The 23,961-nt window shown below is 42.7% G+C and overlaps 1 protein-coding gene across 5 annotated transcripts in view; it reads right to left on the reverse strand.

Annotated features, from left to right (window-relative positions):
* The window catches only part of LOC101920190 (contactin-4), a 339,023-nt gene that overhangs the window by 16,071 nt on the left and 298,991 nt on the right, over window positions 1–23,961 (reverse strand). For all 5 annotated transcript variants that reach the window (XM_055806900.1, XM_055806899.1, XM_027790641.2 and 2 more), the window contains one exon: window positions 32–207. In XM_055806900.1, the coding sequence (XP_055662875.1) occupies window positions 32–207 (176 nt within the window). The remainder of the gene's footprint in view (window positions 1–31; window positions 208–23,961) is intronic.

The raw sequence follows: 23,961 nt of genomic DNA on the forward strand, positions 1-23,961 counted from the left end.
GTGAGGAAATTGCTTTAGTATTAATACTTACCCCTCCAACTCTTTCAAAGTGATCCCCATCTTTTTCAAAGTCTATCAGGTGTCCATTAAATGACCAGGTAAACATGATATCTAGCGAGTGATCATGAGATACCTGACAAGGCAAGACAATGCTTTCTCCAACGGTGACATCCATGCTGAAGGGTGACACCATAACCCGCGTTGGATCTACAAACAGCAAAGAAAACAAGGCGGGGGGGGGGGACACGACACACACGACATTAATCCTGTTCTCCTGGGAAATGGAGGCTTGTAGAGATGAAAAATATCCTAAGCAGTCTACCACAACTGCAGAATTGCCACCAGAATTAAAAAATGTGCAGTGGTCACTTTGGAAGATCCTCAATGCAACTAGTGATCTATCACACCTTTGATTTTATCCTCTAATACCTTCCTCCATTTGTTGGATTGAAAGGTATTAATAAACACTCCAGAACCCTCTTCTAGCCACCATCCTGAAGAACAAGGAGAAAAGAAAAGGCTGGAAAAGAGCGCAGCTTGGTTAAAAAGCTTTGTGATCAGAGATCGTTTTATTTGAATCTTTATACTTCAAAGATTTGTTTCACAGTCATACGCTGCTCACCATGGTTATCAAAACCCCTATTTTGTTGTTCTTAAATTCAATGCTGCCTTAAGAAAACTCAATGTAAAATCTCCAAACCTGGAACAAGGAAGGTTATATTAAAAACATGAGTGATATCTGCTCGGACCTGGAAAGGGAGAGATTAGATTAACGTTATTGTTGTATGTTTATTGAAAACTTGGTGCTTGTTCAGAACACTGGCCACGTTCTCCATCTGATGGATGGTTTTTCACTGTGAACCCAGGTAGTTTTCTCCATGTGAGGAGGGCCGCTGCAAAGACTAAACACCAACGGTGAGTGACGCCAACCAAACCTGTGAGCCCACGGAAGCCACAGCTCTGCCCCCCCGCGCCAGGCCCTGCGGTAGTGCCTGCAATCAGCGTGCTCCTGCCTGCAGTCACGCTGCTCCCGGTGCGCAGCCCATCCCGGTCGGTTTGCAGGTCAGCCTGACGTGCTTTTTAGGACCTCTGTGGTCTTACAGGAGATGTCACTGGCCTGCTGAACAAGAACCGAGCAAGTATTTTGGGGAGGTGAAGCAGAGCAGGTGAGAAAGGACACTGTCCTAAACATGACGCTTCCAAAGGGAGGTCCCCCAGTATCGGTGAGGTACCACGCTCTGTCTGTTCACTACGGGCAGTGGCACGTACCAGCCTCATCTTGGGCTTCAGAACTAATCCCTTATTCATGGCTGGAGTTCACACGGATCCTTTACCACTGGTTCAATTGTCTATTTTTCACTTTAGTCATGTAGTATGAGCAAAATGGTGGCACAGAAAGATGAGCCATGACACATTATGCAGACTTCAGCTCCTCTTCTGTGCCCGTGAATTCCCTCTGCCTCTGAAGTTAACATTTGTCTTTCATTTCTGTTGACAAAAATGTAGCATTTTTTTTCTACAGGGCCTCAGAGGAAATGAAAAGGAGAAAAAGTATTGCTTAACAATGAGACCAAAAGTCTGAAAATTGTATACAGATAGATATTTTTGCTTATTCCAAAAGTCTATTCTGCACAGCTGTCATGCTAAAATACTACAAACGTTATTCATTCTCTGGTATATGAAACCAAAATCTTAACTACTTCTTCCAAAGACTATTGGCTGACTGCTTAATTCTCTGCTAAAGTAATAAGGATACAGCAACAAGGATATGCACGGGGCAGAACTACTCACCAAAACTCAGGGGATGCAAAGCTGTTCCTGGGTTTTCAAAGACTCACCAGAAGTGTACAGGAGGCAGTGACAAAGATTTAATCACTGTCTATATAGGCTTCAGCTCAAGTCCTCAGGGACATGGCTGTATTACCTTGGACAAATTGAATTCATCTATATTTTGGTTTCACTTCTAACAAAATAGAGTAACTCTTAGCAGAAACACAGTGGGTATTATGAGGCTTAACTATTAATACAAGTAAAGCATTTGAAATTTCTCAGGTATAAGCAGTTTAAGCGCACATTACTAAAATAACGTTTAATTATTGTCTAGACCTATGACATTGTTCTTGTGTAACCGATGTATCATAATTTTACAGTCACTTGGGATTGCTACTACTGAGGCGTAAGAAGACCCGGAGCATCCCAAGCTCAGGATGCTCCAGAAATGCCCATACCTGCACTAGGGCTCAGGCACAGAATCACTTACTGAAATTCCTTTCAGCATCAGAAGTTCATCCTCTGCCTTGTTCAAAGCCTGTATGAAATATTTATGAAGGACTTGACTCTGAGATGAAACGGGTGCCTCCCACAAAGCCCTGAGCTCTCCTACACGAGTCCCGCAATGATCCGTGTAAGCTGTGGTCCTTAACAAGTGTCAGCACCGAGGTTTTGCTGTAGCTAACCCTCGCCTCCACGGCGCTTTCTGCAAGAGGCGAGAAGCCCGCACCATAAACCTGATTCTTCCTGCTGCAATGCATGCAGTTTATAAACATATAAAGAATGAAACACGGGTGTTTGCTAAAGACCTGCTTTCTGGAGCAGCTTAACACAGCTCCTGTGGATGCTGTAGGAACTGCAAGTGCCCGGTGCCTTTGCAAATCAGGCCCCTGGGTTTCAATCCAGTCATGTCAAGAAGCATCGCCATCTCCTAGCGGGATGTACCAGGTTATGGGAACGGCTGCTGCAGCCTAGTGACAAATGATGCGCGGGGAGGGCTCTGACCCAAGCCACGCTCAGCAGGAGTGCGAGCCCCAGCAATGCACTTTACAAATCACCCCAAGGAGAATGCTTACCCATCTCTTCTCAAGGACTGGGAAAGCTGAAAAACAAAAACATCCCCTCCCCCCGCTTTAATAACCCCAGCAGAGCAGCAAATGGAAAATGTTATTCAGAAGCCAATTGAGGGCAGCCGAGCGTGGGCACACCTTGGCGATCCGCGGCCAAGTGGTAATCAAAATTATTAGATTTGCACTTTCAAAACCTGTGACTTCAGGCACTTTTTAAATTATGGTTAAGAGCTCTAATGACACCAAAATTGCGTTGGTTAACATCCAAGTGAAAAATAAAAAAAACCCCTATGTTTTCTATTCTTTTCCCCTCAGCTAGCTACTCATTTATTTATTGTCCACTTGCAAGGCAAGAGAGGCAATCTAGGGAGAAAGATACTACAGGAGAGCTGCTCTTAATGTGCTGTTACTGTCCTGTCCCCACTAAGCACAGGTTATTTTCCTCAGATGACTTTGCTTAGTAAGGGCACTATTGCCAAGGTCAGTTAATTAAAAAAAAAAATTGTGATGTTGGTGATATTTTGAGATGATGTTCACCTTTGGAACACTGTGGTGCATTTTGAGATAGTTTTAAAAATAAGGCCGAAAGATTCAGTTGCTGATAAGGAGTAAGAATTTCTATTCCTAGCATCAGAAAAGAATTTCTATTAGAAGCATCACCCCTTGCAGCTGCCTGCAGGTTTCCGAGCTCTCCACAGAGGGAAGCGGCACCTGGCACTTCCCAGCTCTCCTGCAGAAAGAACAGACAAAAAACAAGCAAAAGTGTTCTGGGACACTTCTGGGAAAGTTTGTTTGGCATTACTGAGCTTTTAGAGGAGAAATAAGGGAATAGTGCATGCCAGCAGGAACGTTCTCAGGGGACTGAAAGCCCTCGGTCATCAGGAGGTGAAATAATCTGGGTTTTAGTCTCAAATAGGTAACGGGAAGAAATAATGATGCTGTACATGCAAGCGCATTCAGCAGGTGTCCTGTAGGTGTAGCCGAGGCAGTGCCAGCAGACGTAAGCGAGTTTCCATCAGCCAGGGCTTGGCTCTGCTACAGAGAAAGGGGAACCCCTCCTGCACAGCCCCGCGAGGGGCCGCATCCAGGCAGGGCTCAGCTCCGAGCTGGGCTGTAACCTCTGCACGCTGGTTCGCCATGTCTGTAGGTGTCACTGAAGGCTCAGGGAAGCAGGAAAGCTCCCTCTCAGCCTTTCTTTCACGCCGGCATTTTCAGGAGCACACTCTCGGTGTGGCACGAATGGAGCTTTTTCGTCCCACATGCCGTTGTCCTCACACGCCAGCCAGGCTGGCAGCTCACGGTGCAGCTCAGCCTGCAGCTTGTTATCGGAGCCCAGACGGCTCGAACAGCGTTGACAGCTCCTGGGGATGGTTCTCAGCTGGAGCGAACCCACACGGCCACACTGGGACAGCGCTGGCTGCCACCACCACGGGCCCCGACCCCCTGGCAGGGTCACTGAGGCCAGCAGAGCTTTTCTTACCTATTTTTGTCCTCCGTTACATCCCTTCCTTTCACTGCTGCAGCGTATCGCAGAGGATGTGGTGTATTTCTGACCGATGTAACACATTTGGTTTATATTATGAGAGATTTTAACAAAGTTTCCTTGCTAGCTTTCAGTCTGTAAGAAGAAACAATGCTGAGCAGCACTTTCCGTCTGTAGGAAGGTGGGAATCACTTCGCTTTTGTCCCTACCCCTGGCTAAAGGCAGCCCATCATTACCTGCTAGTGCCGCCTGTGCTTCACGTCTCATGTCGAGAAGCTGTGATGCATTTCTGAGCTGCAAACCAGCAGGCTGCAGACATCGTGGGGATGGTCTGAGGGTAACAATCATCCAATCTGGAAAGAAACCATCCCACCCTGATCTTCTATTGATTGGGTGTCCATTAGGAGGGATTATTTGTTTAGGGTAAACAGCTCTACATTGCTGTGCTTGCTTGTTGTAGCTCATGCAGTGCTATGTTGTGTCACATTGATCTGGATGACATGACACAGTGGGACACAATCTACAGTGGCATGACATAAGTGACATAAAATGTATCAGAGACTGACACTCAGAGATAATGCATTTTCCTTTTTTTTTTTTTTAAAAAAATAGGTCAGTTCAGAGCACGTGAATATCTTTTGAATGATACAAGAGGACCAGGGCAAAACACGAAGCGATGTCACATATATTGTGGCCATCAGCAAGATTTCAACTGACCGGAGGGTTTTTTCCACCCCGAGACAGGCAGACCTGTCTGCGTTAGATGGCTCCTTGGCATCCTCTTTCCAAACACACTCCTTTCCAGTTTGGCTCAGCTGTGGTGGCTGTGCGCTCCCCTCCGCAGGGAAGGGATTCAGCGATGCTAATAACTGCAGTGCCTTTCACTTAAGGATATCAAAGTGCTTAGTAAACAATGAGATATGCTCTGCCAGCCCTGGCTGCTGAAGGAACATAAGTCTATTTTACTTTAATAAAAGATTGAATTGTAACACGCTCAGGAGATACAGCTCCTGTTGTTGGCCTCAAATCAGTAGAATTGAGCATCTTGGAGACAGATTTAAAAAAAAAAAAAAAAAAAGAAAGAGATAATGTCACCATTTACAATGCTGGTTTCTGAAACCGGTGCACCTAATACCTAAACGCTTATTTAGACATCTATCCCAGCATAGAGGAGCAGGTCAACGGCAAATGAAAAGAAGGGAATACTCAGGTTTTGACATATTTATCCAGAGCAAAAAACTGAAGAACTCAGCACTCCACCTGCCAAGACTTAATGGTGCCTTCAGACTGTACTACTTATAAGGGAAATTTTCCAAGCACTTGCAAAGGCTTGTTCTTTCTTTTCTCCTCCCAGCCTGGCCCATTTCACTTTATTCAAGATTTGTTTGCACTTTCATGCTGCTAGGTTTGATTAATGGAAGCTAATGGAAAATTTGTAAAAGATCTCCATTGAAGGTCTGCTGTATATATCCCTCTCTCCTTTTCTCTTTTGCATAAATAGGAAGAGTCTGTTGTAAATATTTATGGCTTTGGAGGGGAAGGTATTGCAAACGGACACAAATCAGCTAGTAAAAACTGCAACAGCTGCTTACGGACAGAAGAAACATGGTCTGATTCTTTCAAGCGGAAGAAACCGCAACAAAACAGTGTTCATTTTTGCTGAGGAATATGCACATTTCCTTCAAGTACATAAGGAATATTAGTATCCTACCCATTATACTCAGAGGGCACGCCTGAGCTGAACAGCAGTGAGCAGCTCAGACGCACAATGGCCAGAGGGCTGCTGCAGAACACAGAGAGGAGGGCACTTATCCCAGACTGGACAAGAGGAGACCGTACAGACCAAAGCCATTCCAGCATACGAAGCTCTGACTCTCTGCATCATGTATTGTGATAGGAGCATGCCAGGGCATCTGTTAGCTGTTTAATGAAAGCCAGTGTGGATGACAAGGTAATTTCAGGTTCAAGCATGAATGCTCAAGTGCAAGAGTTTATGTTCAATTACCAGATGCTTCAAACAAGCGGCTAAGACAAAGGCAAGCGATGCCAAGCACACACGGCTGCATCCAACATGAGAGAAAATGGACAGAGCGCTGCTTTTCCGCCAGCTGAATTGCCATTCACGTTGCAGATATTCCTTATGTGGACCTACACAGATAAGCAGGCGTTTCAAGTTTGATTAACCATCTAACTACCTCATTCTCTTAAAGAGCCATTACTGTTATAATGTTAAAGATCCAGCCACACTTTTTCCTTATCTGCATAAACCATTTAATGTACAAGATTTTAAAATAGGTTTTTCTTGTAGATAAACTTAACTTGAGCACTTGGGACTCACCACTTCTCTTTTTGGAATACCAGCACGTTTAGCATTTCCATTTTGGTTTTTATCAGAGGGAGTTAATACATGCACTGCAGATCAATGTCCTCTATTTGCAATGACATTTTACATTATCATATTGATTTCAAGGCAAATCATGTCTGGAGATAATAAAAATCAGTCCTGGAGGTAGAATCACCTGTTCTCTACACGCAACCAAAGAATCGAAGTCCAATGCCCGAGTACTCAAACGTGCTCTAACGTTTCTTTCTCTACTTGCGAATGAAACATTTATCAAAGCCCATAAAGTCAAAAGCATCTGAGATTTGACTAGCTAAACTTCTCGGAGCTCGAAGTGCTCTGGGCGCCATCAGACACCATGAGAAATGCTGAAGAGAGGAAAACATGGCCCTGAACTAAAGAGATTAATAACTGGTGAAGAACTAAACAGATACTATGAAGTAGCATAGCAAACTACAGCTATCTTAATAGCTTGAGTAGTTTATGGGGCATGGCCAAGATTAAGATTAAAAAGAAAGGGGGAAAGGTGAAGTTTTTACAATATTTGGCCTTTACAATATCAGAGATGTGAGCTGTGATGAGTCATGTACATGCTTTCAGGAAAGGCACATGGCTCTTATGCCAATATAACTCTTCTTTTCTGTATCATCGGCTATTACACACGTGCTCTTGCAAGACAAGTAACTGATTCATGAGGCACATTTCTTAACAGAAAATTCTGCAGCACTTACAGTATTCTCTGGTGTGTACTGTGGTAGTTCAGCCTAATAAAATGTAATCTTATTAAAAGCGAAAGGGACACTCAGTTCACGAAAGGGAATTCAGGCCTGGGAGTAAAGTCACTTCTCTGATTTTAGCAATACATGTGGCCAGTGCTCTAGATCTTTCCACGTAATCAGGCAGCACAGATTTTTGGCAGTGAAGGCAGTGATACACGGCCATGTATTTAATGGAGATTAAGGGAAGGAACATCTGACCTTTGCTGGAAGAGCGGAGACTGATTCAGCAGTACACATGGTTGAGCTGGGCATTTAGGACACGCTAAAACTGCTGTCCTGAAACAGGATCTTCATCTTGCAGTTTACATGGCTTAAATCTTGCCATATGGGACCCACAGCAGCGTGGGGGACATGCAGTTATTTTTAGATAGGGGCTTCAGCGTATTGCCCGAGCCCCTTTCGCTTGGGAAGCCTGTTTTCTGCCAGCGTGGGCAGGGTTCTTGAGGAGTCTGGGTGCTGCTCCTGGTGGCCGCACTCCTGGTACCCTGCCCGTTCTGGAGGTTCCCTTTCAAGAATGGCAGTTTTCTTCTCAGCTTCATTCAGAGCTGAACTGCAGTCCAGGTACAAGTTATTAACCTATTTCTTAAACTGAACATTGGAAAAGAGCTTCCCACAGATTGAAAGCTGTCTAAACTTGATATAAGAGTCTTCCTCCCAGGAATTAATGCCTCCCACCTCCCAGACAGGGACCAAGCAGTCAATCAAGGGATTGCGTTTCTGCATACTCAAATATGCATTCTTTGTGTGGCTGAATAATAGATGAAGAGTAATTTAAATCTGAAAACACATTAAGAATGGAATTGCATCAAAGGATACTGGGGAGGGATGTGCCATTATAGCAAATTCAAAGACAAAATATATGAAAATATATCCATTCCATTGAGAGTACAGAGAGTGTTACTTAAATAACAAGAGGGCACAATACTTCATTTTAACCTCCATTTTACCTAGTGCAGTGCAATCTTACCAAATCAAGCTCTCTCCATACAACTGTGACAAAGAAAATCATATGTAATGGGGTTTGGAAATGACAATCAAATCTGTCACTCAGAAATGTGCACTTGCTCTTTATAGCAGCATGCAACAGTGCCTGATTACACTACAAAACCCAAACATCCCTTCTCTATCTCTTTGCATTCCAGACTAAAATAAAAGCTGCTTCACTTCAGAGGTGCCTTAAATGAAACTGGTACATTTGACAAACGATTCAACCGTTTGTGACATGCTTTATAGATAACTCGGTGAATTCGAGGTGTCACCTTTTGTGGGCTATTGATTGCAACTGGCTGATATCCGTCTTTTCAAGCGTGGACTAATCTACTGTCATTGCAAAAATGATGGCCATCTTACCGAGAAGGTTAATCAGATACAGGAGAAATCATACCTAATCTTTGATAAATTGCAAGTCACTCGAGGATCAATCACCGTTCTCCTTGTAACACAAGCCACAGGTAATTGTGCAAATGTAATGCCCTGCAGTTTGCCATGCAGCCCATGTACACAGTGGCCAACAGCATCTTGCGCCTTTGAGCAGCGTAGTCTGCTTTGATTTGTGGCACTTTAAGTATGTTTTGAAAAAAAATCAAAAGTTTTCAAAAAGAAGAGCAAGAGAGTTTTCAAAAAGTTTTCAAAAAGAAGAGCAGCAGCAATAATCTGATATGCAGGCATTCAAACTACAAAATTATGAAGCGGCTGGCACAGTCTCTGCATTTTTGTGGTACAGTATGTGTTTTAGGTCTTCCCTACCCAAGTTCTATGTCTATTATCTACACCCTCCTCATCAGGACCAAGATGTTAGGAATTAGATGACATGCAAGAATAAACCCCAAATTAAGACTCAATAGAAGCGGATGCCTCTTGAGCTGTCAAACTTACAGAATAGCATGAAAATCACTAGCTGGACCTTCCGGCTTCCCAAGGAATGATCCAAAGCTTAACCATCCTTAAGGTCATCCAGATCAAGGCTTACATGTGTCATGCATGTTTTGGGATAGGCTAGTCTTGGTGTACAGGTCATTTATTGAGCAGCCCAAGACACATTCATCTGCCCAAGTACCTGGTGTGAATGCAGTGCATCACCACTTGTATCTAAGGGGAACTGGATGGGAGCACCTACTGACACCTCTGAAAAGAGTCAAAGTTTTTACTTTTACATTAATATTAAGAAATATGGCAAATTTAAAATTATTCTACTTCATTTTCAATGTGTTTTAACTTGGTGAAAATAAACCTTTGCACTAAACTGCTACATCACTCATTTACTTATATATTTACTTAGAGTTAGCAAAACCCACATACATGCTGTAATACAGGTATCTGTATAAATACAATTTTATACAATAATGCAATTTGCAGGAAGACACAATACGTCTTGGTTCTCAAAATTACTACCATTATTTCTCAGTAATACACAATACCTTAGTATTATAATCAAACTATACTTGTTATAGAGCCACGCACAACACAGCCCTAGAGGATGTCACAGGATCATTCTGGTAATATCTACATATAACCTAAAGTAAATTTATTTTCATTATTATACGCATGTGTGGCTGTGTCTGTTCAGGGATGTCCCTAATTTACTTCAGGCACTATCTTCTTTACGTTGGGATTTTGGCTAGCTGCAATAAAAGACACAGACCTCCAACTACCCTTAAGCTGCATTCCACCACCAGGCGAAGGGGCGCACCTCCTTCCACTTCTGTCTGGTCAAGAGTCAAGGACCTACTGCAGTCACTTTTGGATTTGGTTTTAGGGACTTTTGGCCTTGCTTTTCCCAAGAAGTACAATTTGCTGCAGAATAAAAGCAGAACTGAATCTAAGATTTTACTTCTGTGGTATCAGGCTAAAGATCTTTCTGTAATTAAAAAAGGAATTTAGAAGATGTAGTGATTTTTTTGCCTGCTTTGCCAACTTCATTGCCTGGCCCTTGCAGAACCTGTGTTATGGACACTGACTGGAGAGACTTTTAAAGGACAGCACTTAGAAATTTAACTTAGGTATCAGAATTAATTGTTATATTTTAAATTACAAACTCTATGCTACACACCAGCAGAATATACCTAATATTGCTGCTGCTAACTTGGTTTGGCCAAGGTATCCTGAGGGATTACCCTGCATGGATGGAGAAAACCCTTAAGTCCACAAAAGAACAAGAGCTTTGTCCTTGCTAAATCGTCTTCATTGATTTCCTCCAACTGTGAATTTCTTGGTTATAGGGGCAAAGAACTGGGACTGACTGAATATATGCTCATTGTTAAATGAAAACAGCTCCAAGGACAATTCCAAAGTCAGATTTCTGCCATTTAGCAGTTCTACCACTTCTCAACCCTGCTTTTAAAATACAAACCCATTCTGGTTCAGCAGGTTCTCTGCTGCCTTAACCTTGAGGTTTGGTGGGTCTGTGCCACTGAGCTCTAATGAGCAATCAAGACTTGCTCCCTTACTCTACGTTTCCTCATCTCTAATGTACATTTCCTTTTTGCCCTTCCTCCATTCACCTCTTGTGTCATGGTCCAGCCCCGGCTGGCACCCACGTACCGCGCAGCCACTTGCCCACTGCCCCCCACCCACAGGGATGGGGAGGGAATCGGGAAGGAATGTAAAACCCGAGGGTGGGAGATAAGAACAATTTAATAATTTGGGCAGAAAAGAAAGAACAGTAGTAACAACAACAATCATTGCCATCATCATCATCACAGTTATAATGGAAGGGTGGGGCAAAGGATAAAATCCAAAGGCAAAGGGAGAAGGGAAGACCAGTGATGCGCAGGACAACTGCTCGCCACCCGCTGACCGATGCCCAGCCAGTCCCCCAGCCACGATCCCCTGGCCCCGGCCAGCCCCCCAGTTTCTGTCCCAAGCACGGTGTCCCACGGCATGGACTAACTCTTTGGCTGGTTCAGGCCAGCTGTCCTGGCTGTGTCCCCTCCCGATTCCTTGTGCCCTCTAGCCGCCGGCTGGCAAGGCCCGAGAAACCAAAAAGTCCTTGACTTTGTACAAATCTTGCCCAGCAACAGCTAAAACCATCAGTGCGTTACCAGCGTTGTTCTCACAGCAGAGCTGAACCACAGCACAGTACTAGCTCCTAGGAAGGGAATTAACTCCATCCCAGCTGAAAGCAGGACATCTTGCCAGATTAAAAAAAAAAAAAAAAATCCTGACAGAAAGCAGGCTATAAGATTCACTAATTTTAGCAAGTACCAAACGTATTTGTTTATTGAAGAGTTTGAAACTATATTGGAACACAAAGCTCTAATTACAAAGACCCAAGAACAACGTAGAGAGAGTCTCCCACTGGATCTCATGGCTATCTGTCATTAGGAAAACCAACCACCTCCATTTTCACCACGGAGCGCCTATCTCCTGCTGGGATTGCGATGGCCTGTCTGCAGGGTGGGCTGCTGTATCCATCCCATGAATGCCTTCAACAAAGTATTCCTCTAAAGCAGCATCTGCTCCTACTATTTTATAATTAGAATATGTTCTCGCAAATAGCTCCCATAGAGTAATGACTCTGCCACAGAAACGAAAGATCTAAAATTCCCAAGCTATTTACATTCTACACTAAAAAGAAAACTGGGCATTTCTATGGTGCCTCAGGAAATAACATCTAGATGACAAGACATAATTAAGAAGTTGTTATGCACTGGGCAGGACGAGGCTTGACAGTCTGCAGGCAGGTAGGGCAATCACTTAGGCAAGCAACTTAAAAAATTATTTTCAGTTTTTAAAAAACCTTGCCAGGTCAGCTCAAGAGGTCAACCTCAAAAAGTCACCTCAAAAAGTCAGACTTTTTAATAAAATAACACTTAGAAAAAAAGTATTGCTGTTACAGGTAGCATCCCATTTCCTTCAAATAGAAAACACATTCCTCTAGTTAATGATAACACTGAATTGTTACTGAAGTTGTGCATATAAAAAACAGAAAAGTTTAAGCCTGTTCAGAACAACTCGGAAACATACGTTATCAAAAAGTACCCGCAAGTTTAAGTCAAGTGAAGAAAGTGCAATAGCACTTGTGCTAAAGCATCCAAAGAACAAGAGTCGGGCACCAGAGGCAGGAAAAGCAAGAGAGGGGGGACGGAAGCTCTGTTCAGCAGTCCGTAAGGAAGTGCATTCAGGCCTGCACATGGCCCTGCCTCGGCAAGCACAGCAGGGGAGCCAGCCTCCTGAGCACTAGTTTGACTATTTTGACTTTGAATCACAACCAGATGTGAACAATTAAGCTGAACAGAATTCCACCGGAAAGAGGATTAGATAAGCAAAAGAGGAGGAAGAGCGCAGAGTGGGCCGCTCTGTGGGTGAAGGCCAGCATGGGCACAGACCTCAGAGGGAGGGGAAGAGAGCCAGGTCTCCTCCTTGCTTTCTCTCTGACTTTCAGCAAGTCATTAAAAATCTCTGCTGCCTTATTTGCCCAGCCTATAAAATGGAAATAAGAACTTCATTATAAACTATTTTGTCATCTTATACCACTGTGCACCGCAGATATTTTTATTTAAGCTTATCTTGAAACCCTGTTGAGCCTTTCAGGATACCACAGGCAAGACTGAAGCCCAACACCTCTATCTGAACAGATCAAGTGACACTAAGAACAGAACCAACAAAACAAACTTTGAAAAAAAAATCCCAGGGCCACAGAGGTCTAATTTGTTCCCTGGTGCAGGCGAGATGGTCTCCCAGTGTCCTGTGCTCTCTTGCAAGGATGTGTCTTGTTCCAGTTAATTTGTGACACACCGAGAAGACAAACCCTTCTTCTGACGGACGTGCTACTGGTTTTCTCTCTCGTTGGTTAAGCCCTGGTACCAATGTTACAGGAAGGGGCGAGATGGTGGCAGGATCACATGTGAAATGAAAATAACAACCTGCAAGAGCATTATAACATGCTCAAAACCTCCAGCTCCTACTCTACCAAATAAATATTCGACATAGACCATCATTAAAAAGCACCCCTGACATTTCTCCTGTTGCATGGCATTTTATTTCAAATTAGCCACAAGTTTTTCTTGTGTAAGTAATTTCGAAACAAGAATTGGGATCCAGCTTGCTAAGTACAGAGAAGAGAAGGCAGAAATAGCATGTCAGCGCTACCATCTCTCCTTCCAGGTTTCAGCGATGGACAAATTTGGCCTCAAGCACACAGCTTTGCTAGGGCTTCAGTCATGGTCTACAGCACTTGTCCGACACTTCCACTCCTGGTTCTCTGCTGCAGGGAAGAACGTTCATCGTCAACTGCACCAAATAGTTCAGTTACCAGGACTAATGGATTCAGGCTTGAATTTTTATGGAGACTTTCTACTGTGTGCTTAGACATGAAAGGAACTGAAATTTTCACTAGTGAAATACTGCTTACTTCCTAAATGAACTCTAAAAAATATTATTAGTGGGATGTATTCGCAACAAGTCTAGAAGAAAACATAGTACTAAACCCTACAATTTCAAACACTAGTTGTTCACAATACACTTCACAACTTGAAACATAATGAAAGCAAAATTCACGTTCCAAATGCGTGTGTGGCAGAGAAAACCAACCCAAGCCATGGCAAGTCAGTTCAGTGAGAAAACTTCCTTGTATTTGAGTCAACCTGCTTTGGAGTCATGACCATTTGTACTTGTGTCGTATTCCCAAACGACTGGCTTGAGCACTGCGATACAGTACACCTAGAACCTAACCCACTCCAGTGGTGCCCAGTACTAAACTCTCTCTACCATCATGATTTTGCTATTAAGACAAGAGACTCTAGTCTCCATACTAACTTTGATGTGATTGCTTATAATCTTACTTAAGTTGCATTAGAAGAGGGGAAAATCGGGTCCCAGGAGTCCCTAATATTGAAGCCTCAGCTCATCATCATTCAGCAGCGCTGCAGTTACTCTCCGATGTGTCAAAACCCGTCACTCCTAGTCCTTATCCATGTGCCACTTGGCTATTATTATCTGATAAGCAACTTTGAGTAACCTGTTTGCAGTCCGGCTGGGCTCAGGGAGAAAAAGTCACAACAGCTGAAAACCTCAGAAGTTTGGTTCTGCTAAGCTGCTTCAAAAAATGCTTCTGAGAAAATACACAAAAGGACTGATATTTCCCCAAGTCCTGTCCCAGATTCTTGTCTGCAACACTCTTATGCTTTTTCCTCCTATGATGGAAAATGTGCTCTCTAAACAATTCCTCTGTATCTTTGATGTTAGAAACATAGCCTTCAGGCCAGTCTGTTCTTAGTCACTACTTTCAAGGATATAACGTTCTTAGGATAAGAGACCCATTATCACTTTGCTCCTTTATTCTCTCACACCGCTTCCTTCATCTGTACCTGAAACGGAGATCGGCAGTCACTTTCTCAATGCATGCCATGCTCAGATCATTATCTCCCCCATCTCCATCCGAACCAGACTGAATTGCTTCTGTGTGGAGAGAATTGGCTCTAGGGAGACCTGCTCCCACCTTCTACAACAGCACCATATGCTACAATGATCTCAGTTTTCTCTGTTGTATTGTTTTCTCTTAGAGTATGGCCCTAATTTACCCAAGATTGGTGGGATTTCCATGAAACTCGTGTCTGGAAGTTCATCCCACTGCTTTGGAAAAGGATGAACTGTATGCATGTATGAACTGTATGTATGAATGAGCTATATGCATGTATGAACCGTATGTATGCATGAACTGTATGCATGTATGAACTGTATGTATGAATGAGCTCTATGTATGCATGAACTGTATGCATGTATGAATTGTATGTATGAATGAGCTCTATGTATGCATGAACTGTATGCATGTATGAACTCTGGGATGAAGGCAAAACTCCTAATGTCAGTAGACTTACAGTGCAAGATCTTCTTGAGCAAGGAAGAGACAAGCAATCACATCCCACAGCAGTGCAACCATCACGTTTCCTTTTCTAGAAACCAAAATAGTTCCATAAAATGAAAACTCAAGGAGACAGATCTTCCCCTGCCAGAAATCTGAGGTAACTCCACTAAGACACACAAAGCTGCAGGAACTGATATGTCCCCTTATATCCAAGCCCAGCTGGACTCCTTTCTTCTTAAGCAGCCCATTTGTGTGCAGGGCAGCAGCACGACCTGCTAAGTGCCAGAGCCACCGGCACGGCATAGGTCAATCAGCTCAGCCACCTCCAGCTGACCGACTCTCCTGAGCACGCTTCTGGCCGGCTCCACGTGGCCGTACCGCCTCATTAACCGGGCTGTGCCACGCTGGCTCATACTACAGACCTCAGCCTTTCCTACTTCGTGTAGTAGCTCTTCTCCAAGGCTAAAGTAATCCTCTGCAACAGCCAGGGGAATGAGTGGAAAATGTTAAGGCAAACACGTTCCCTTATGAATTTGTCCCTGTCCATGGTCTACAGTAGCTTCCAGTTAACAAGCTCTGGCTAGTCGTCTTCACTTATGAAATTAACTATTGCATAAAATAGTTTGTTGTTTATGTTTCATACGCAATCACATAAATACTATGTGATATAACTACATAAATACATAATCACATAAAACTACATAAATACATAATCAAATGCACCGCATTTATCTTGATTAAAATATCTATCAGAAGTGCCTGACCTATGGTTTCATTTTAACTATGCTGGGCTTCCATTTGTATTCAAAAACTGAAAAATATTTTAACCTTTCTGAAATGGATCATGTTAAAATAAATTGAAGCAAGTTGATGAAAAGTGTTAATTAACCTGCTTTCGTCTCATTAAGAGTCTGTGTTTAACCTATAGGTCACCTCCTCTTTCAGCTGATGTATGGATTTGATCTTCAATGATGAGATAAACAACCCAGTCTTCTATTGATGATTCAGAACTCCTGAACCTCTTGTTTTTTTGGGAAAGGACAAGAAAATTCCTAAAACAAAAATGCTGAAAATGCTGACCTTTTCAAGGAATTATTCTAACCCTTCTTTTTTTTCATGGCACAAAAGGTTGCAATAATGCTAACCTTGCAATAAATTGTGGGTTTAATATAAAAATACAGAACAAAAATAGGAATTTTTCTTTCCCTACAGGTTATACAGACATAATGGTTAAACTTCCCTAAAAAAAGTGGGGTTTCTTCTACATTATGTCCTGAATCAGGTATATTTATAAGCATCAGCCACTTGCTCTTGACTATCTTATTTACCTGTGCACCTATCAGTTTTGAGACCCCTGATGTGCCTGAAGGTGGGCTGGGTTGGAGGGACACTGCAAAGAAAGGAGAAGGTGGTGGGGAGGGAAGAAGGGGGAAGGAATCTGCTGCATTTACCATGATCCAGAGGAAGTATTTCACACCAGCTGGCACTCTGTACCTCAGAATCAGGCAGGCAAAGTACCTGGAGAAGCTGTTCTGTAAGAGTCAATATATTTGTATTTCTGTTTTTAAAAATATAACTCTAATAATGCTAGCAATAAGTCCAAAATTGGCAAGTGAGATAGGCTGGAGATCTATGCTTTTTAATATCAAGCTCTTCACCAAGATGACTTTTATCATGTTAATGGCTAAATCATACTGATTGTAAAACAGACAAAATGAGGCAATTAGTAAGGCCTGTGACAGCCACAGAAAATGAAACACACAAGGTTTTCTGTGCAAGCTAGATAGATATCTTCAATATATTTCTTATTGTCTGCTTGTGGTAATATGTTCAATTAAACTGAATCAGTACTACAGAAGACCCTTTGAATTGCCTGAAAGAAATTAATTGTCTGCTGCAAATTTAATGAAGCTTAACCGTTGCATTATGTTTACAAGTTTTATTTGTTATGATCAGTAAGTGTTTACAAGAAAAAAACCCTAACTTACTTCATTCAACTAGCCCTAAGAGCAAACCACTGGTATTTTACAGCTTATTTCATTTACATATTTCTTTGCCTTTTACTGGTTTTGTCCTTAGCAGATGACCTAATTTTTTTCCTTCCCAAATAAGAAGCCAACAGCTCTTGCCGTGCTGTTCATTCACAAGCTGAGTTATGTCTCACTCAACAGTCTGACGGCAAACTTGTGTTATAGCACGTCCCCAGTGGGGCCGATGGAAATGCCCAGCCACGGGCTGCTCAGTCTGACGCTTGCTACCATCCCCACCAGTGTTCCAACCAGGTCAGTGCCCTTCCCCGGCACAATGCCACTAATAGCTCACGGCTGTCATGTTTGACAAGTTGACATTAAGGAAATCAAAAGCAAAAGGCAGGTCTGAGCAGACCTGAGGAGAGGTGGCTTGGGGGAAGGCTCGATGGGAGATGGGGCATCTGCTTCTCATTTTGCCACTTCTGTAATCTCAGAATAATTACAACCTTTTTGCTTCAATTAACTGTCAAAAAAATGGAAATGTTGATATGATACCCAGCTATTTCATTTTCCCTGGGGTGCTTTGAGGCTGACCTGATTCTTCTGGTGACCTCAAGTTCTCACCTGAACGGAGCTGGGAGAAAAATCCAGTGTCCCCCAGACCCAGGTGTAACGCGCAGAGGAGACGTGCCTGCCAGCTCCCAAACACAAAGGTGAGCTCCCTCCAGCTGCAGCAGGCAGTCTGGAGAAGGCACTGTACAGCAACCTCAACCCTGGCTGTGGTTTGCAGTTGGAAATAAACATGGAAGTTGCCTGAAACTATAAACCACTTGATTAAGCCTTGTGTTTGAAGTGCCATATGGAGAAGAGCTGTTTACAAGCTGCAAGAACCCTGAGGTATCTACTAGATACCAGCTCCACCAGTTTCTACTGGCAGTTCTTCCACCCAGGGTTCATTAAGGAGCTCCTGCAAAGCACAGCCTGAAGCGTTGGGGCTACCACGTTTGAGAGGAGGGAGGCATATATGCGGTGGATGTGCAGCTCTCTCATTTATAACTGTGCCTTTCATGCAGTGCTTTGGGTCATAATTTTACTTAAACCTACTAAAAGACCCTTAATTGTGTTCTAGAAATAATTGGTGTTGGTGGAAACAGTCCAATTAGAGCTGAATACATTCCTTTGCAGTTTTACAGCCAAAGATTATTGTTTTCATTGTCAATTGTTAAAATCAAGCATTTGATACTGGTTGTGAGTTAGAAGTCAAGAAAGATTTTTCAAGCTTAGAAGTTTTATTTCCAGAACATGAGAATACAGCAACCTGTAGGCATGCATCAACCAGTGCTCACGTAACACCATGGCTCTCTCTAACCCTTTTTTGCCTACAAATCCCCGATTTAGAGGTTCAGGAGAACAACAGTTTGTACTCTAACTTGACTTTTTCTCCCTGGTATTTTTTAAAACAATGTGTTAAGCCTGATAAGGAATATTCATTCATGTCTGGACTACACAGAACTGTGTCCAGCTACTAAAAAAACCTTTAACGATTACAAAACTTTTGACTTTTTCAAAGTTCCGAGTCTTTGGTAAGTGTTGGAAATCTTGGCTTTGGTACTGGACGAACACATACCTCGTGCTATCCAGCATAATTATAAAAAGCCCATAAAATATGGACAGCCCTAAAGCGCTGCTCTGGAATTATTACTTTAAACTCTGCCTCTATTTTTTAAATTATATTTTGTGCTTCCAACACCAGGTGTCATTTAACCAGGGCCTTTCTTAAGGGCTGAGGCATAACCAACATGAATTTAAATTAGATTGAGTTTAAGAGTGAGGAAAGAAAAATAACGACCTTGTATGACCTTAAACACTGATGGATCAAGCCAGACCTTGGGAAGAGTTACAGAGGGGCCATTCATGTTTCAAAATGACTAACCACTAAGCCCACAACACATGGATGGATGGATGGTATGGAAAACACCTGCAGCAGCTTTCTGGTAGAGCTTTCCAGATGAGCAAAGCAGCAGCAACATAACAGACAGGAAGAAATCAGGGAGGCAGAGAGTGGGTATCTGGTAATATGGATAGTGCTTAAATGGGTCAACAGAATTGAGTATCTGCTGCGTTTTTCTCCTGGTTAATGTAAAAGAACCACAACATCTTAATGTATGTCTTATTCCCCCTCTTGGGAAAAGTTAACACCCCCACCCCAAGCAACAGATATCCCAGTTAGTCAGAAGTAGTGATGACATAGTTGAGAACTGCTGGAAAAATTCATGGCACTAGCGTTATTTGTATTCCTCAATTACAAAAAAAAAAAAAGGGTGTGTGTGTGTAAAACCATTACACAGTTCCTCTGCAGCCGGACCCACTCAGCGTGTGCACTGACAAGTAGAGACGCTCAGACGCTTGTTAATGCACCTAACGCCTCTGCAGAGGTCAGTAGATGTATTTCAAGAAAGCTATATGTATTTTTGACTACGGGAGAAATTAGGTTTATTAAACAGCACTTTTTTTTTTACTGATGGAGCCAGTAGCGGCACTATTTGAGAACTCGCTCAGCTGTAGGCAAGTCCAGTATTTGCTGATCTCAGGGGTGCAAATGGCCATAGTGTTAGATTTAAGGCTGGCACTGAAGCCAGAGCAGATGCTAAAGAACAGAGTCAGCAATACCAGCTCTGGTATGCAGAATCAGTGTCTGTGATAACATAAATAAATTGTCTTTAACTATAACCCAAGATATAAACAGACACATACACCATCCTAAGGATGGAAATAATTTCATAAGGAATACAAAAATGTGATCTAAAATTCATACACCACCACTGTGGATTGAGTTTATGAATACCCAACAACAACAAAAATCAGAATCATGGTAACATGTAAACATTTCCAAAAGAATAAAATAATTCTCTGAAAACCTATGAGGGATATCATTCAGACTGCATAATTCTCTATCTGACTTTGATCTATTTTCTGAGTTTTATTCTTTAGACTACTATAACATAAACATGGGATTAATTTAAATGTCTGTCAAGACCCTTGAATTTCTAAACAGAGAATACATTTAAAAAATATCCAATTCAAGGCTTTATACTAAGTTGTCTTTAACACAATTATGGGGGGGTTATAATGACATCTTCAAAGGTAGAAAGAGCTAAAAATGACTGAAACTGCTCCTGTGAAGTTCAATAGCCAGCGTTCTGCGATGAGCGCGGCTGGTGCACACACACCTGTGACCAGCCCCTGCGCCGTTCAGCTTCAGAAGGCTGATGGGCACCAAGGTATCAAAGTCACCTCAGCCCAACCAAAGAACATTATGCACAAATAGAAAAGGAGGCATAAGCAATTCTGTTTGATTGCATGAGTGCTCGTTAGCACACACCAGCTTACTGTATTATGTGGAAATTAAGCCACAAATGACTTAAGAAACCCTGCACCATGCATTGTCATCCACGTTCAAAACAAAACTTCTGAAACACGCAATAGCAGACAGATGGTCAGTCATTAGAGAGCAGTGGCTCTCCACTGGTGCATACCTGTGGAGCTGGAAAACAAAACTCTTTTCAGTTCTTTAGAGGCAGTAGAACAGTCATAATCTCTGAAGGTGGAAAAAATGTTATTCCTTATCTACTGAAACAATCCACAGCAGTATAAATCTACTCCAGCCCCATGGATACCAGGCAAGCGCAACACATTTTCTGAGGAACATCATTCCATAGCGATCAAGTGATGTCAAAATGGAGACAAGCACAGACTGCAAGATGGGCCGGGAAGACCATCCCATCCCACCGACACTATTCTCACAGTGTGTGAACACTGTGTCCACCCTGATCAGCACAGCACTGCCCGCGAACTATGAGCCCAGCTGTTTTTAAAGGACTTGAATAACACAGTAAGAATTGCAGGTTTAAAGGTAGTAACATTTGAGGACTCTGAAAAGTTACCTGATAATAGGCCAAAATTTACAGCATTTAATTAAGTGTTTCAAGTTTAAGTCCAATACACCAATTCAATGTTCACACAAAGGAATAGGCTTGGAATGGAAAATACGTAGTTTTGTAGAAAATAATTTGGATCACTGTGCTGGACAAAATCAAGACTATCAGTCTATTCAAGCATGAGGGAAAACTAACCTACCAACATCATCTTTGTATCCTTTTCCTGCTAAAGTAATGTGTATACCAACTAACAAACATTCTCTGGCTTTTATTGCCTTGAGCCCTCCCATGACAACCCAAAGGAGACAAGCTAATAGCAGTAGGAAAATGTTAAAGGCGCCTCATAATTAAACAGGCAAATAAAGTCATCGGAACTTCCCTTGTCAGAGACGCAACGATGTGACCAGAATTGCTGTACTTCCCAACCAAACCAGAAACATACGGCCTTGTCCAGGCACTCACATACAGCTTCTGTCCATTAAACCGCCGTGGTGAGGGTTGGAAAGGACAGATCATCCTGGTCTGCAGTCAAAGGCAACCGGATAATAAATTGTATGAAAAGTCATCTCTAGCAGGCTGGAGTGCTTTCAAACCTGAAAGCATCCCTGTTGTAGGACAACCGCTGCCACTGCTCCTGTGTGGCCAGTTCCACACCACACAGCTCCAGGTCTACAAGCAGCAGCAGCTCCGCTTACCTCTGCGACCGCTCGCCCGCCGGAGCACGCCACATCGCTACTGCCTGCCTGGAAAGTACCAAGGACCACACCACAGAGATATAGGCTGCTGAGTCAAGATGATTGATCAGATTTATAGATAAATTTATATTAAAAATAATATAAATACATCCATTAAGGTAGATAGATGGATTTATAGCCCAGAACACAGCCAAAGGGAAACAGATGTTTGAGAAGCAGCCACACACGTTCACAGCGGGTGCCATGATCCATTCACCTCCAGAATCACCAAAGCAAAGCTGGCCACAGGCTCATCAATATATTTAGTGTGTCTGCTGGGAAACAAGCTATACAACAAGGATTTTCCCGTCCTCTGAAAGAAGCGGTGATGATACGCTATTATTATCTGCATTCCTGTTGTTTGCTTGTTTCCACTGCTTCTTCTATACCTAACGCTGCCAGAGAAAACTTCATTGGGGTCTTAGTAATTGCACAAGCTGGGATGCCAGCATCAGGAGCCTCTCCTCAAACTTCCTATATTCAGAGCTTTTATTGCAATGTCTTGCAATTAGTTTCCTATTTCAGAGCTGCTACTATATAGCCAATTTATATCACTGCATTAAATAGAAATAAACTCATACTGTACGGTCCATGCCTGTTTACAGTATTTGTCATTTAATCCCCTGGTACTGAGAAAGCCTACAGTCTTTCTGTGTGTTGGAAGAATTGAACATTTATCCTCAAGGACAGGAAAAACTGGGAAAAGATGAAAAATTAATATTTATATACTACATGTAAACACATGCCATGTTTTACATAGCTCTGAACACTGTCTGTGGGATTCTTCTCTATCCTTACAAAGTCAGCCCTGCTTTTTAATTTAAAGGTAAAACCATACATGCAAGTTTGCAAGATTTTGGGTCTTGGAGACCAGAGCAGTTCTCATTTAGCACCAACCAACAGAACAAACCCAACCACAATCTCACCGGTTCAGAAAACCACCGAGGTTCACCAGTTCTGGCAACAGCATGTTAATACACAGCCCTATGGGCACCTGTCAGAATTTTGTATTTTTAAGCTGTCTACTCATGCATAATATGAATATTTATTCACTCCTCTCTGGTTGTTTGCCAGAGATTTATTTTAAGCTCCTTGGTTCCGGTGTAACAGATATTCTCCTCCTCCTCCTCCTCCTCCCATCCTTGCCTACACTGTTTTTGACACTGTCGGCATCTCTCCCTGGGAGAGAAAGAAGGGGGTGGGTGGGGGGGAAGAGAGAGAGAACCTGCAATATTTATGGAAGAACACAGGAAGGTTAGAAAAAAATGTCTTCTGACCTTCACAGTTTTTTACTCAATGACATAAGATGAGGTAGAAAAGAATATAAGCACATCTTAGGTCTAAAAATTCATCAGCTGATAAATTAGTCTTTTTGTACACCACAAAACTGAGTTAAAAGAAAGTATTCAGTCACATTTCTGTCAAAACTTGCTGGTGTTTTACTTAGGGCAGAGAAACTCAAGCATTTCAGTATAAAATACAGTATTTTACACAGTTCATTTGGAGTTCAGAATAGTTTCTGCTCTTTTATACTTTTTATGGGATAGACTTTGAAATTGCATTTCTCAGTTTGCTGTTAATATCCACATCTTGGGCTTAAGAGTTTATTCTCTGCTTCATGCACATGTGTCGCTCCCATTAATGCTAATGGAATCGAGTTAAAACGGAGCACTGAGGGAGAAAAAAGTACTTGCTAATCCTTTATAACCTTACCGCAAAGAAAAGTGATTTGTAAACCACGTGAACCCAAAGATCAGGTACAATAGCTGCTGACTATTGTGCTCGGAGTTACGGGCTATTCCTTGGGTACTGCGAGGAAGAAAGGATAAGCCATGAACTACAGAAGCATGACTCTTCCGTAACAGAAACGAAACACAGTGCTATTTTCAATGATTGGCTTTTTCACGGTGGAACAAGCGGTCCCTGAAGCGCAGACCCCCAGTCAAGCCCTTGGTGCCTTGCAGCACTCGGAAAACCAGGACGACCTGAGCCGTGCCCAGCCCGGGGGTGCGAAGCCAGTGCCCCTGCCCTGGGCACGCACCACCCTCCTGCTGTCCCCACGGTGCCCAGGC

This window comes from Falco peregrinus, chromosome 5 (genome assembly GCF_023634155.1).
Source record: "Falco peregrinus isolate bFalPer1 chromosome 5, bFalPer1.pri, whole genome shotgun sequence".
NCBI lineage: Eukaryota > Metazoa > Chordata > Aves > Falconiformes > Falconidae > Falco > Falco peregrinus.